Here is a 16,269-nt window from a genome sequence, read left to right on the forward strand (position 1 = left end):
AAATAGGCTGGACGCCATGGCTCATGTCTATAAGCCCAACACTTTGTGGGGCCAAGGCAAGCAGATCTCTTGAACACAGAAATTCAAGACCAGCCTGTGCAACATAGCGAAATCCTGTCTCTGCTAAAAATACAAAGATTAGCCAGGTATAGTCTCAGCTACTTGGGAGGCTGAGGTGGGAGGATCACTTGAGCCTGGGATGTCGAGGCTGCAGTGAGCAGTGATTGCGCCACTGCACTCCAGCCTGGGCGACAGAACAAGACCCTGTCTCAAATAAAAAGAAAGAAAAGAAGAAAGAAAAGAAAATGATGGTCATATATAGAAATAACCAGCCAGGAGCGGTGGCTCACGCCTGTAATCCTACCGCTTCGGGAGGCCAAGGTGGATGGATTACAAGGTCAGGAGTTCAAGACCAGCTTGGCCAACATGGTGAAATCCCATCTCTACTAAAAATACAAAAATTAACCAGGCGTGGTGGCGGGTGCCTGTAATCCCAGCTACTCAAGAGGCTGAGGCTTGAATCCAGGAGGCGGAGGTTGCAGTGAGCCAAGATTGCGCCACTGCATGGGGGCCTAGCAGACAGAGCGAGACTCCATCTCAAAAGAAAAAAAAAAGAAAGAAAGAACCATACATACTATATCATACGTACATAAATAGAAATATGTGCTAAAGGCTGGCGCGGTGGCTCATGCCGGTAATCCCAGCACTTTGGGAGGCCGAGACGGGCAGATCACGAGGTCAGGAGATCGAGACCATCCTGGCTAACACGGTGAAACCCTGTCTCTACTAAAAATACAAAAATTACCTGGGCACGGTGGCGGGCGCCTGTAGTCCCAGCTACACGGGAGGCTGAGGCAGGAGAATGGTGTGAACCCGGGAGGCGGAGCTTGCAGTGAGCGGAGATCACACCACTGCACTCCAGCCTGGGTGACAGGGCGAGACTCTGTCTCAAAAAAAAAAAAAAAAAAGAAAAGAAATAAATATGTGCTAAAGATATGGTAGTCTTTATCTCTCACTCAGGCTTCTATATGGCCTCTTGGCACCATAAAGGGCTCAAGAGTGTGAAATAAGCCCCGGGAAAGGCGTAAACATCAGGAAGTGACATTTCCTTGTAGCCCAGCAGACTTGGGGAATTGGGTCATGAAGTTAGAAATTAATTTGTTGTAGAAAACACTTATAATTTCTATATAGCTGAGTTGGTGAACTGAAAGTCATACTTTCTACACATAATATTTGGTGTTTAAATTTTTCAAAATAAGTGTGTGTTGCTTTTACAATAAAGAAATGACAGTCATTGCCTCTCCCATATCCTTTTCTAAGTGAATCTGTTCCCCTCCCTAGCACCTGCTCAAAGACAGAGCTTTGATCGTCTGTGGCTTAGATGAAACTACCATCCTTATCTGTAGTATGTGTCTTTAACTTTTTTTTTTTTTTTTTGAGACAGAGCCTTGCTCTATTGCCCAGGTTGGAATGCAGTGGTGTCATCTGGGCTCACTGCAACCTCTGCCTTTCCGGTTCAAGCAATTCTCCTGCCTCAGCCTCCAGAGTAGCTACAGGGGCTACAGGCACACACTACCATATCTGGCTAATTTTTGTATTTTTTTTTTAGTACAGATGGGGTTTCACCATGTTGGCAAAGCCGGTCTCAAACTCCTGACCTCAAGTGATCCATCCGCCTCGGCCTCCCAAAGTGCTGGGATTATAGGCGCGAGCCACCACACCCGGACTATAGTATGCATCTTTAATGTTTGGCTCAAGAATGACATCTCTTCCTAGCTGGGCCAATCACATTTTCTCTTTTGGAACACTGGAACACTAAAAGAATGAATTGGAAATAACAGGAGAATGAAGCAGATGCAGGAAAAGGGATGAGAGAAGGGTGGGTCCTGAGAGACCAAGGGGTAGCTTTGGTTCCTAATAAGGCATTCTCGCCCATTTGACCATGGCTATACTTAGTTTACTTCTAGGTGCTTGTAAAGATGATAAACTCCTCACTCTTGAGCTAGTTGGGGTTCTCTTCCTTGCAACTAAAAGATCTCTGACAAGAACATCAAGTATTTAACCTTTTGCACCTAGAATGCTAAGAATCTTTCTCATTTTTGGAACATTCTAACATTCTTATATTACATAACATCGTTTATCATAATGGGAAGAATCACTATTTCTTTGACCTTTGTCTTCGTGGTTAGAGCTATAATTACTTCATAGTTACTTGTATGTTCACTTATTGGCTCTGAACAATGCTTTGTCCTTCCCCTGGCCTCCTGCCACTGTCTGGCTAATGTAAACTCAAGGAAGGTTAATGGATTTTTAATACTCTCCTAAGCAAACTTTCTTTAGGAAAATAAGTCAGTCAGCTACTACCAGGTAGGAACAGCACTGGCCAAACACAGTGACTCTTGGATTATTCGCATCATTGCTTCTTTCTAGTTCTAGGGTTAATTGAAAGTTGGCCATGCACATTCAAATCCAATTATCATTCCTTTCTAGGATAAGGCAGTGGGCTAAGAAAAGGATGTAGGTACAGAAATCTCCATTATTAAACTGCATTCAACGTCAAGGGGGCCAGCCTGGGCAACATAGTGAGACCTCATCTCTATTAAAAATTAAAAAAAAAAAAATTAGCTGGGTGTGGTGGTGTGCACCTTTGGTCCCAGTTATTTGGGAGGCCTAGATGGGAGGATCACTTGAGCCCAGGAGGTTGAGGCTGCAGTGAGCTGTGATTGTGCCACTGCACTGTAGCCTGGACAACATGGCATTGCAGTGAGCCAAGATCACGCCACTGCACTCCAGCCTGGGCGACAGAGCAAGACTCCATCAAAAAAAAAAAAAAAAAAAAAAAAAAAAACCCTAACTCAAGGGAGCTAGATGATTGTAGGCATTTCCAGAGGCACAGTTCCAGTGTGGTAATGAGAGCCCTTTTCAGGATGGCCACACATTTGTGGTCTGTTTCCAGCCCTGCCACCCTTTGGCTGCATTCGACCTTGGTCAAATACTTTCAATTTAAAAGTGTATTGGCATGCAAAGCAGTATACTATGTACAATAAGGAACAAATTTTTACATTTGACAAATATTTATTGAGCATCCACTAGGCACCTGGCACTGTACTAGGTGCTGGAAGTATCACAATGAATAGGATTCTATCCTTACTCTTGAGGAACAGCACTTCACCTCGCTGGTTCTCAGTTTCCTCACCTGAGGTCGGGAGTTCGAGACCAGTCTGGCCAACATGGCGAAACCCCATCTCTATTAAAAATACAAAAACTAGCCAGGCTTGGTAGCATGTGCCTGTAATTCCAGCTACTCGGGAGGTTGAGGCACAAGAATCACTTGAACCCAGGATGCGGAGGCTGCAATGACTCAAGATCATGCACTCTAGCCTGGACAACAGAGTGAGGCTCCAACTCCAAAAAAAAAAAAAAAAGGAATCTAAGAGAAAGATCCAAAGGGCACTCCAAACAGAGGTAAGACATTTAGACTGTGCTCTTACCACTGAAGAGTCCACTCCTAGCATCAGCGAATTGTGTGTTTTGGAAACCTGTATCACAGTAATATGTCACTAACATTTTATGAAGCCAAATGTTAGTGGACGGCCACAGGACAGAAATATTACAGGGATCTGTGCTCTGGGGTTCCTGGAGGGTATAGCCTGGCTATTAGTCAAGGAAGGAAAATAAGATATGGAGGACTCAAGCAGGAAGAGAATGGGAAGAAGGCAAGGAGTGAGCAAAGCCCACTGGGAAATTCCAGTGCAGAATAACATAAGACCTGAATCACTTTCTGTAAAGGATTTATATACTCCATTTCATCATTGGCCCACCTCCCTTCAGGGCATTTCGGATTATTTTTGTGGATTTGGTCAGCATGAGCAGCTGTGCCATAAAATGTATCACCATCAACTCTTTAGGAATGAGGCCTAAGGGGCCAGGTTAGACTCAAGATAATCCTAGTCCAATGCAACTCTCAGGATGCCTGGGGCAGGCAGATGTAGTCTAGGCAGAAGGAGTCCCCACTGAACGGGCCTTAAACCATATATAGCTGTCATATCCCTATAAATTTGTCCAATTTTGATCTACAAATCCCAATATTGGAGGCCCTGGACTATTGGTCTAACCCTGGATAGGACTTCTGATGTTTTTCCATGAGTTTAACCAACCTTGATATAAGCTTAAAGTGGGAAGAGCCCTAATCAAACAGTTCCCATGGTAAAGGAGATATTAACAATACATTCCTCGTGGCATTATTGTAAGAATTAAAGGAAATGACACAGACTTTTTTAAAAAACTAAAAAATATTATGGGGGAACATATTTACATGGTACAAAATACAAAACACACAAAAGGATATACAGGGAATCTCCCTGCCATCCTATGCCTTACCCACCCAATATCCCTCTCCAGAGGCACCGGTTTCATATATGTGCTCTGAGACATAGTCTATGCTAATACAGATGAAAACACATATCACATATTTTCCTCCTTTTAATAACATTTCCTTCTTTATAACGCCAGATAGAAATCTTATAATTCTTTATTGTTATTGTTAGTGCCTTGCTCAGCACTGTGCCCAACTGATGCCTACTCAGTGCATTTTCATAAAGATGCTGAGGACAGCCAGTTGCAGTGACTCATGTCTGTAATCTCAGTACTTTGAAAGGCTGAGGAAGAGGGATCACTTGAGGCCAGGAGTTTGAGACCAGCCTGACCAAGATAGTGAAAGACTGTCTCTGTTAAAAATACAAAAATTAGCTGGGCATGGTGGTACACACCTATAGTCCCAGCTACCGGCAGGGTGAGATGGCAGGATTGCTTGAGTCCAGGAGGTGGAGGTCGCAGTGAGCCAAGATTGTCCCACTGCACTCCAACCTGGGCAAAAGAGCAAGACTCTGCCTCAAAAAAAAAAAATGCTGAGGACATCACCCAGTGTGGCCTAGCACTAGCAAGGTTTCCAAGGTATATCTTGAGTCACTTTCTATCTTGAGTGGAACTTTGTGTCCCTAAAATGGTTCCAATCCTGTTGTCCCTTATTTGTAAAAGGTCTAAAACCCTCAAGTGTTAGGAGTTGCACACAAGTCATTAGTTTTGTTCTTCCTGTTCTACTGGCCTGTAATGGAGATATGGATACAAATATCCCTAAAGTTTCACTGGGGGAAAAATATATTGAAGACAGAATGAAGGGCAGTTGCTATTTCATTTTCTATCTGTAGATCTGTAAGGCTCTCAGTCTAGTACACTATAGAAAAATAATAGTTTAAATGTTATTTTTAAAATGTGACTGCTGAAGGTGTGTTAATTTTTTCTAACAAAATAAAATCGCGGAGTTGGAAGAAGTTTTATATATGTTTTAATCAACACCATCATCACACAGATTAAAAAACAGCCTTTTAAGAGATCTGATGTGTAAATTCATGGGAATAGTTTATAATTTGCATACAAACTGCATATATATACACACATACACACACACATGTGTGTGTGTATACCATTACGGTGGTATGATAAAGCCAGTTAAAAGAGCTAAGATCTGGCCAGGCGCAGTGGCTCATGCCTATAATCCCAGCACTTTGGGAGGCCTAGGCAGGTGGATCACCTGAGGTCAGGAATTCGAGGCCAGCCTGACTAACATGGTGAAACCCTGTCTCTATTAAAAATACAAAAATTAGCCTGGTGTAGTAGTGGGCACCTGTAATCTGAGCTACTCAGGAGGCTGCGGCAGGAGAATCGCTTGAACCCAGGAGGTGGAGGTTGCAGTAAGCCGATATGGTGCCATTGTACTCCCGCCTGGGTGACAGAGCAAGACTTCATCTCAAAAAACAAAAACAAAAGAGCTAAGATATGGCATATGCCTTCCAAGATACACGGGAGTGTTGAACATGCGTAAATAATCATAACATGAGTTTGGCTGTGGTAAGAGCTGTACTTGTGGAACCCAGACTATGGAATTACAATGGAGGGGTTAACTCTGACTGGGAGAATCAGAACAATCTTGATTTGTACAGAGCTTTGCAGGACAGTAGGATCACCACTGGCATAGACGGGAGAATGAGAGGGCCCTAGAGCTGGAACATTAGATGGAGTAGGGCTAAGGTGGCCATTACGTGTCTTGTGCAACACTCCAGTCAGGAGGAAATAGAGGTTATAAGGCAGTTGAAGTAGCTGACAAGCAAAGAGGAAAACTGATCAGATATTCTGAGAGGAGTAGAAGAACACTGAGAAAGAGAGGGAGATGAGAGAGTAGCCAGGCCCTTGATTTCTGCTCTTTTTGAAATTTGGTTTTGTGCTTTTCTGGGTTTGCTCTGTATATCCCTTTCATAGACTTCTGTTTTTCTGAAATAACATAAGTCTCTATCCCTTGCAAGCAAAAGGCCCTGATCATAACAGTGGATTTAATCCTGATAGCATTCCATAGCCATTAAAAGTTCTGGAGAAGGAAGATGACTTGATCAGAAATACAATTTAGACAAATAAAACTCTGACAGTAGTGTAGAACAGTGGAACCCAACTTTCTTGGTACCAGAAACTGGTTTTGTGGAAGACAGTTTTTCGTGGAATGGGCGGGGAGGTGGTGGGGAGGGGGAAAATGAGTTGGGATGGTTTCGGTATGAAACTGTTCCACCTCAGATCATCAGGCATTAGATTCTCATAAGGAGTGTGCAACCTAGATCCCTCACATATGCAGTTCACAATAGGATTCCTACTCTCATGAGAATCTAATGCTGCTTCTGATCTGACAGGAGGTGGAGCTCAAGCAGTAATGCCCGCTGGTCCTCTGATCACCTCCTGCTGTGAGGCTCAGTTCCTAACAGACCACAGACCAGTACCAGTCTGTGGCCTGGGGGCTGGGGACCCCTGATGTAGAGGCTGAATTGAGGAGACCTTGAAAAGGTCCTTTCTTGCCTTTCCCCTCATCAACATCACCTCTGATGATGGTGGCTATCATCAGAGTCTACTCTACTAGCCACTAGCAAATCAAGATTGTTCTGATTCTCCCAGTCAGAGTTAATCCCTCCACTGTAATTCCATAGTCTGGGTTCCACAAGTAAAGAGACGAGACAAACCTCTCTTGTCTTTACCTCTAATTGTTAGCTATCTTTCCCTTTTCACGTTTTCCCTTGACTATATCATGCATTTTCATCATTTCAACCGTTATCTCTGTGCAGATGACTCTTAAAGCTCTCTGGTGAGCCACCAGTCTCAGCTCTGCTGGACATCCTAATTGTCTGTTAAAATCCCTCAAAACAGGTTGGGGGCAGTGGCTCACGCCTGCAAGCCCAGCACCTTGGGAGGCCGAGGCAGGTGGATCACCTGAGATCAGGAGTTCGAGACCAGCTCGGCCAACGTGGTGAAACCCCACGTCTACTAAAAATACAAAAATTAGCCAGGTGTGGTGGCATGCACCTGTAATCCTGGCTACTTGGGAGGCTGAGACAGGAGAATCACTTGAACCCGAGAGGTGGAGGTTGCAGTGAGCCAAGGTTGTGCCACTGCACTCCAGCTTGGGCGACAGAGCAAGACTCCATCTCCAAAAAAAAAAAAAAAAAAAAATCCCTCAAAACAGCATGTCTCAGAGCTCATCCTCTTTTCCCAATATCTGCTCTTCCATTTGTACTGAGCCAGTGTACCATCATTCCCTGGGGAAGTGTAGTGAGCTGTGATGGTGCCACTGCACACTCCAGTCAGGGCAACAGAGATCCCGTCAAAAAAAAAAAAAAAAGAAAGAAAGAAAGAAAGGAAAGAAAAAAGAAATACTCGTTAAATGAATAACTAAAGTCATGCTCTTTTCCTTTCCAAGCTGGTACACCCTCACATCTTTTCCTCTCCCCTTTCCTTTGTCTGCATTCCCCCAGCACCCAGTTAGTTGCTGAGTTCCATTATTCCGTGTCTGAAATATTATTGCATTTGTCCCACAGCTTCCTTTCCACTGTCACTCCTTTAGCTCAGAGCCGTCGAAAGTTCCCTTGGGGCTCTAGTTTTTCCAGTTTTATGACACACAAAAAAAACCTTTGTAAAAAATTCAGGCCATAAATAAAAGTCTGGCTGGGTGTGGTGGCTCACAACTGTCAGAACTTTGGGAGGCCAAGAGGGAGGATTGCTTGAGGCTAGGAGTTCAAGACCAGTCTGGGCAACATAGCAAGATCTTTAAAAAGTACAGCAAGTCTCTACAAACAAGAAAAGAAAAGAAAGGTCTATTTATAGCCTTGGATTGGATGGATATAGGACAAAGTCAGTTATTGCAAGGGGTGTATGTCTAGTTTTAGGAAAGTCAGCTAAGACTTAGTGAGTAAACCTGAATAACTGGGATAATTATAAGACTTGAAGACAGGAGGGGATTGGGCTAAAAAAGAAACTGGACACAACATTTTCTTTTGGGTAGAGGTAGAGATGGGGTCTCCCTCTGTTGCCCAGGTTGGTCTCGAACTCCTGGGCTCAAGTAATCCCCCTGCCTCGGCCTCCCAAAGTGCTGGTATTACAGGCATAAGCCACCACACTGGGCCCTGGACACATTTTTAGAAACCCTACATAAAATTGTATATGTTCAGTACTGATAAGCATAGAGTTTTGTAAATTTAGAGATGGGAAGGAAAGAGCTTGGAGGCAACAGGATAAAGCAGAGGCAGAGGCATGTGAAATGGAATGGGTTTAAAGAGTGTCAGGATGGCTGGGCCAGTGGCGTACCTATAATCGCAGCACTTTGGAAGCCTGAGGCAGGAGGATCACTTGAGCCCAGGAGTTTGAGACCAGCCTGGGCAACATAGGGAGACCCATCTCTACAAAAACTTTAAAAATTAGCTTGGCATGGTAGCATGTGCCTGTAGTCCCACCTACTTGGGAGGCTGATATGGGAGGATCCCTTAAGCCCAGGAGTTTGAGATTGCAGGAGCTTTTACTGTAGTGGAACAGACAGACAAATGGACAAACAATAACAATAGAGCCATACCCCGATATACTCAAGGGATTGGTTCCAGGACCCGCCTCCCCCATGTCCCCAACCTTCCAAGAATACCAAAATCCGCATATACTCAGCACATTACTCAAGTCCTGCAGATGGTCCTCCATACCTATGGGGTTTGCATCCCAAGAACACTGTGTTTTCCATCTGTCTTTGGCTACATAGTATCTGCGTATAGATGGACCAGGGCAGTTCAAACCCATGTTGTTCAAGGGTCAACTGTACTTTGAGATACATGAGATTAACTCAGAGAGTTATGGGATCACAGAGGGGGATCTTAGCCAGATTTGAGAAGTCAGAGATTTCCAAGATGGTAAAATATAAGTTTAGACCTTCAAGTAGGTGGAGGGATTGGGAAGTGGGAAAGGTACTGCAGAGAGAAGAGAGTATGGTAGAGGACCAGGAAGTGAGGTAATCGTGGCACATTTTCTTTTGCTAGCCCCATAAACCCTTTGTTCAATATGTCATCCTCTTTCACACCTCTGTACTTTGCCTATGCTCCCCTTCCCTGCCTGGCTAACTCATGCTTTGGGAGTCAATTCAAAGTTCACCTCCATTGTAAAAGACTTCCTGAGGCAAATTATTTATTTCCTGCTTTCTGATCCCCTAATTTATAAGCCAAAAACCTGGGCACATTGTCTGACAGTGAATTATTTTTCTGATATGTAAATTGATTTTATTAGAAGATATAGATACGAAAATTAAATCATGTTTTTATTCATTTAACAAGCTGCCTTTAATAAAGAAAAAATAAACAATCAAATATTATATACTTTATTATGTTATTTTCGATATTCATTTACTGTCAAAATTGATGGCAATGTTGTATATACACTAACTTAAATAGTTCATATTGTTAAAAACTGTTTATTCATTTTTTAAATTTAAATTTAATTTTTTTTTTGAGATAGAACCTCCACCCAGGCTGGAGTGCAGTAGCGTGATTCTGGCTCACTGCAACCTCCACCTCCTGGGTTCAAGTGACCCTCCTGCCTCAGCCTCCCAAGTAGCTGGGATTACAGGTGCCTGCCACCACGCCAATTTTTGTATTCTTAGTAGAGATGGAGTTTGACCGTGTTGGCTAGGCTGGTCTCAAACTTCTGACCTCAAGTGATTCACCCACCTCAGCCTCCCAAAGTGCTGGGATTACAGGCATGAGCTACCATGCCCGGTCTAATTTTAAGTTTCTGTGGTACATAGTAGGCGCATATATTTATGGGGTACATGAGATGTTTTGATATAGGCGTTCAATGTGAAATAAGCACATCATGGAGAATGGGATTATCCATACCCTCAATCATTTATCCTTTGAGTTGTAAACAATCCAGTTACACTCTTTCAAGTTCTTTTAAAATATACAACTATTATTGACTATAGTCACCCTGTTGTGCTCTTGAATAGTATGTCTTATTCAGTCTACTTTTTTTGTACCCATTAACCACCCCCATCTCAAAAAAAAAAAAAAAAAAAAAGAGAGAGAGAGAGAGAAATGAGGTTTCCTTGTATTATCCATGCTGGTCTTGAATTCCTGGGCTCAAGTGATCCTCCCATCTTGACCTCCCACAGTGCTGAAATTGCAGGTGTGAGCCACCATCCCCAGCCTGTGATCCATTTTTAATTAAGTTTGTGTACGCTGTGAGGTAGGGGATCATAGTTCATTTTCCCCACATAGGGGTATCTATTTTCTTTATCACCTTTTATTGAAAATAACTTGCTTTCCCCACTAAATTAAATTGGTGTCTTTGTTGAAATCGAGTAATAATCAAATGGCTCTTTTCCTGGACCCTCTCTATTCCATTCCATCTATTTGTCTGCCATTATGCCAAAACCCCACTCTAGTGTATAGTAAGGGGGGATATTTTGGAAGATCAACAAATTTATCTTGTGTAACTTACTTTTATGTATGCATAAGAATATTTGATTTAAAAATCTGGTTAAGTCTAAAAGAGCTCTTTCAGTAATAATTAAATAACTGAATCTCTGTAATCCACCATGCTCGGCTCCATTAGTAATTTTTACAATGTCTTTATTTGGATCTAGCTCTTTCATCTTGTGTAACTCTTTTAAATGACTCCTCCCTTCTGGTACAGGTTGAATATCACATAAAAGGGTGCCTTGGCATATGCTCAGTCCTGAAATTCTACTTTGATCTACTGCTGTCATCCTTGAAACTGCTCTAAACACTCCCCCAAATTATTGATCCTGTGGGTCTGATTATGAACTTGCCTCTTCTGACAATACTTTTAAAATCCTTTTCCTTTGTACCTTTGGTAATATCTCTCCTGACTGGCAGAGTACCCACACACTTACTAATGCTGATGAAAATTAAGATTTGAGCAAAGAAGAAATTAGTGTAAGAATGCATGCCTTAGAATCTGAACCTGATGACTGTGCGATCTAATTTCTGCTTTTTTTGCTACAAGCTCTGTTCTTGAATAATCAACTGTCAAAGACAAATTGCTTGATGAATTTCTGTATTGTCAGAATGTTTCTTTGATTTCCCATCAAAGCCATGTATGTATAACTAGCAATTAGGTACCTACGAGCTGAATATAAATTATCATGATTTCAATTTCAGTTGCCCTTTATTTGTTTTTGAGAAAAGGTTTCACTATATTGCCCACACTAAACTTGAACTCCTTGGTTCAAGTGATCCTCCCGCCTTAGCCTCCTGAATAGCTGGGAGTAGCTGGGACTACAGGGATGTGTTATCATGCCCAGTGAAAGCCCTTTATTTTAAAAGTTCATTTTCCCGATCTTTACATGTATTTTAATACTAAAATTAAATTTTAAAATTTAAAAAAGTACCCACTAACTAAATAATGTCACCCAATAACAATAGCATTATTTGTATTATGTTCTGGTAATATAGTGGTGAACAAGGAAGACAGGGTCTCTGATAACTGTGGAATTCTCCTTGATCACTTCTCAAGCCTCTCTACTGGATACCCACTATTTCTTGGATCTACAGCGCTCTTCCTTCCCGACTTCTGTAGTTCAGTCTCTCCTTATTCTCTACCTCCAATAAAAAGGGGCCTCCTAACTGGTTTTTTATGCAACTATTCAACATGATATTTCTAAAATGCACATCTTTCGGGATGATTTTCAATTGCTCAGAGAATAAATTCCTCGACTTCCTATGTAAGGCCCTGCAGGACCAGGCCCCTGTCATTATCTCTGAGCACTCTCCATCTTGCACCCAAAGGCCCAGCAGTACCTTACTGCTTTCAGTAAATACACACCGGGTATGTGGGGTTTTGTCTGGGGAAAGGGGATGTGAGTTGCTAACTAAGAGATTTATAGTCAATCTTGAAGGGAAGAGCTCATATCGGAGGCAATGGAATGCCTTGAGCTGGCTCTGAAAGTATACATTTTTTCCAGTCATAAAGATCACATTTTTGTGATCTTGTGATCCCCTCTCTAGCAGAGCCGTGCAGACAACCTACTTCCGGCCCTTTCTTGCCCCACGAAATTTCACATCACAACGACTTCTGGTTTTAATCCTCCGTTTTTCTGCTGCTGAACTTACTTCAGCCTGGGAAGTCCTTTACCTCCCAGTAGGCCTGGCGAGCTCCATCACAACATTCAAGATTCACCCTGGAGCCACCTGGGAAACTTTCTTTTCCAGCTCGCCCTGCGTCCTCGCCTCCCCACCCCATGCTTCTCGAGTCGGGTGAGCTGTGTAGTTCCATCAGAGCCGGCACGGCCGTAGGGGTGGCCAGTTATTTACTGTTCTACTGGGCCCGACAGTCATCTGGGGAGCCGAGCAGTTGCCGACGCCCAGCACAACCCACTGCACGCAGCCGGACCCTCACTTCCAGGCCGGAAGTGAAAGAGCAGGGAGTGGGTCCCGGGGTCGCAGGCGCAGAGCCGCCTCTGGTCACGTGATTCGCCGATAGTCACGCGGGCGCCGCTCACCTGACCAGGGTCTCACGTGGCCAGGCCTCTCCGAGAGGGGAGACCGGCGGACCATGGCAAGCTCCAGGCTTTGGTTTTCGCTGCTGCTGGCGGCAGCGTTCGCAGGACGGGCGACCGCCCTCTGGCCCTGGCCTCAGAACATCCAAACCTCCGATCAGCGCTACGTCCTTTACCCGAACAACTTTCAATTCCAGTACGATGTCAGCTCCGCCGCGCAGCCTGGCTGCTCAGTCCTCGACGAGGCCTTCCAGCGCTATCGTGACCTGCTTTTCGGTTCCGGGTCTTGGCCCCGTCCTTACCGCACAGGTCAGTCGAACTTGTCCCGCCCTGTTCCTGGGCCCTGATAGAGCCTGCCTGGGGACAGCTCCCCCAGGGCTACAGAGACGCCCTCTGGGCTTTTGCCCAGCCCTCTGATCACAAGCACTCCACTTCCTCCTCGAGCTGTATTAGGTTTACATCCAAAGATAACTACTATAGGACTGCGGTTCAATCAGGAGATTAATTTATGGAAAATACTGTGCCAGCAAAAATCTTAGGTGATCCTTCCAACCGTGTTCAAGCTGTCCAGGGTCCTAGTGAAGCTGTGGCCAAGGGCTGGGTAGAGGAGACCAGAGAAAACACTCAAAATTGGGGAGACATAATACAAGAACTATGCAAGGTTACATACAAGTGTCTGGCACATAGAATGTTTGGCGGGCGAATCACGAGGTTGGCGGGCGAATCACGAGGTCAGGAGTTCGAGACCAGCCTGACCAACACAGTGAAACCACGTCTCTACCAAAAATACAAAAAAAAAATAACCGGGCGTGGTGGTGCGCGCCTGTAGTCCCAGCCACTCGGGGTCCTAAGGCGGAAGAATCGCTTGAACCCAGGAGGTAGAGGTGGTCGTGAGCCGAGATCGCACCACTGCACTCCAGCTTGAGCAGCAGAGCGAGACTCCGTCTCAAAAAAACACCCGCCCCCCCCAAAAAAACAAGTACAAACTGTGAAAGAAGTCATAGAACATAAAGAAGTGAGTTTCCAGCGGCCACTTGGAATGGGGTGGTAGATGTAATTAGCCGGGACTGAAAAGAGGGTATTCCAGGCAGGAAGAAGGGCTTGAGCAGAGGCACAAAGAGTTATGATTGAGCTCAAATTTCAGGTCTAGTGGATGTGAGAGTGGGTTCTGGGGATTGAGGAGGGATGAGGGTGGGGAAAATGCGGGGTTGAAGAGTCAAGAGCACTTTAGACATTGGTTTGATATAAAATGGAAGGGGCTAACAGTTTTCTTTTAGGCAGCTATGTAATCAGTACTGAAAATTGCATTTGAGGATAATTATTCCACAGCACCATGTATAAGTCGAGTCAACAATGTAAAGGAGTACCGTTCTGCTGCATGGGTTCAAAATTTAGAAGTTTCTTGATACTGTTCTGGAATCTAGTTCTTTGGTTATATTGTATAGATGTTATGGGGGTGGGAGCCACATTTACAGTTGAGTCATATAGTAATATTTTATATGATGTTTCAAGTGTGTTTAAATTACTTTCACAAAAGTTATCATTTGATATATAGAATTAAAAGCATTTAATTAAACACATGACATTTGATTTAGGGAAAGAAGTACAATCTCAGCATCAGAGTAGTCCTTAACTGGTAAAATGCGTTAAGCTGGAGAGGATAAGAGGCCTGCTCTTGAGTGTGGTAGATCACATTTTCCTCTGAATCCTGAATGACAAATAATAGAGTGCCTTACACAAGATTGGCACTCAGAATATGTTGATTTTGGTTATAGAAGAGTTTGAGCCTGGTTTATGGGGAAAAAAAAAGATCCTTCTAACTGGTATGTGTCAATCGCAGTGCTGGGCACTCTGAAGGTTACAAGAAAAGTCTTAAGACCTAGCCCTAGACTCTATAGTTCAATTGCAGAAACATGAAAATATGAAACAGTGCTACACAGTGAATTATAAGATGCTCAAAAGCTTTGTAGGTTGTTTACTAGTACTGTATACATGAGAATAATTCCTTTCCTTTTTTTTTTTTTTTTGAGACGGAGTCTCGCTCTGTTGCCCAGGCTGGAGTGCAGTGGCCAGATCTCGCCCGGCTAGTTTTTTTGTATTTTTTTAGTAGAGACGGGGTTTCACCATGTTAGCCAGGATGGTCTCGATCTCCTGACCTCGTGATCCGCCCGTCTTGGCCTCCCAAAGTGCTGAGATTACAGGCTTGAGCCACCGCGCTCGGCCTTTTTTTTTTTTTTTTTTTTTTTTTTGAGATGGAGTCTTGCTTTATCACTCAGCATACACTGAGGCTGAGTGCAGTGATATGATCTCAGCTCACTGCAACCTCCGCCTCCTGGGTTCAAGTGATTCTCCTGCGTCAGCCTCCCGCGTAGCTGGGACTACAGGTGTTCGCCACCACGCCCAGCTAATTTTTATATTTTTAGTAGAGATGGGGTTTCACCATGTTGGCTAGGCTGGTCTCGAACTCCTGGCCTCAAGTGATCCACCCGCCTTGGCCTCCCAAAGTGCTGGGATTATGGGCATGAGCCACCGCGCCTTGCCTAATTCCTATACTTCTAAATTAGGCCTTCACCTCCATTGCTATAGTACCATAGTTTAATCAAGTAGATAGAAATGGAGAGATTGTAAGACAATGAAATACTATAAATTCCCTAACAAAAGAGATTTAGAGCCAGGTAAATTCAATCAGATGTTTATTTACATATATTACCTTCCTGTAAGTTCATTTGCTTTATTAGTTGAGGGTTCTTGTCTTTTGAGAGAAAATGAAGACTGGGTTGGGTGAACGTTACTAAAGACTTAAAAGTAACTTCTTTCTCTGTTGTTCTTCCCATGGAGTCTTCCCTTTAGAACATAGTTTCCTGTGGAGGCTTTTAGGTGACTTTAAGCTAAAATCCTAGTTCTGCACAAACAAGGATGAAGCAATAGCATGGGAAGCAAATAGAGGGAAAGCAGTACCAGCAAGGCTGAAGCCAGAATACATTCCTTTATGAGTCTGATTTTAGTAAAGAAGGCAACATATGCAGGTTAAATCTTAACTAACAGATTTCCATTCTCTTCCTCCAAAAAACTTAATTGTAGGTTCTGAGCCAGTGGGTTTTGTTTGTTTGTTTGTGTTTTTTTCAGACAGTCTTGCTTAGTCACCCAGGCTGGAGTGCAGTGACACAATCTTGGCTCACTGCAACCTCTGCCTCCCAGTCTCAAGCGATCCTCCCACCTCAGCCCCTTGAGTAGCTGGGACCACAGGAGCATGCCACCACACCTGGCTAATTTTTGTGTTTTTTGTAGACGGGGTTTCACCATGTTGCCCAAGCTGGTCTCCAGTTCCTGAGCTCAAGTGATCCCCTTGCCTTGGCCTACCAAAGTCCTGGGATTACAGGGTGGAATGAGCCACCCTGGCCGAC

General features: G+C 43.8%; 2 protein-coding genes across 7 annotated transcripts in view; one reads left to right on the plus strand and one right to left on the minus strand.

Moving 5' to 3' along the window:
- BBS4 (Bardet-Biedl syndrome 4) overlaps positions 1-16,269 on the minus strand; it is a 393,503-nt gene that overhangs the window by 268,667 nt on the left and 108,567 nt on the right. The gene's annotated exons all lie outside the window — the stretch shown is intronic.
- The window catches only part of HEXA (hexosaminidase subunit alpha), a 56,407-nt gene continuing 52,562 nt past the window's right edge, over positions 12,425-16,269 (plus strand). For 4 of the 5 annotated variants that reach the window (XM_030930209.1, XM_030930211.1, XM_030930210.1 and 1 more), the window contains exon 1: positions 12,465-13,174. In XM_030930209.1, coding sequence (XP_030786069.1) covers positions 12,922-13,174 — 253 coding nt within the window. In that variant the 5' untranslated portion in view covers positions 12,465-12,921. Of the gene's footprint in view, positions 13,175-16,269 lie in introns of all 5 variants that reach the window. The other variant, XM_010364811.2, reaches the window with a different exon arrangement.

Source organism: Rhinopithecus roxellana, chromosome 5, assembly GCF_007565055.1.
Source record: "Rhinopithecus roxellana isolate Shanxi Qingling chromosome 5, ASM756505v1, whole genome shotgun sequence".
In the NCBI taxonomy this organism is placed as follows: domain Eukaryota; kingdom Metazoa; phylum Chordata; class Mammalia; order Primates; family Cercopithecidae; genus Rhinopithecus; species Rhinopithecus roxellana.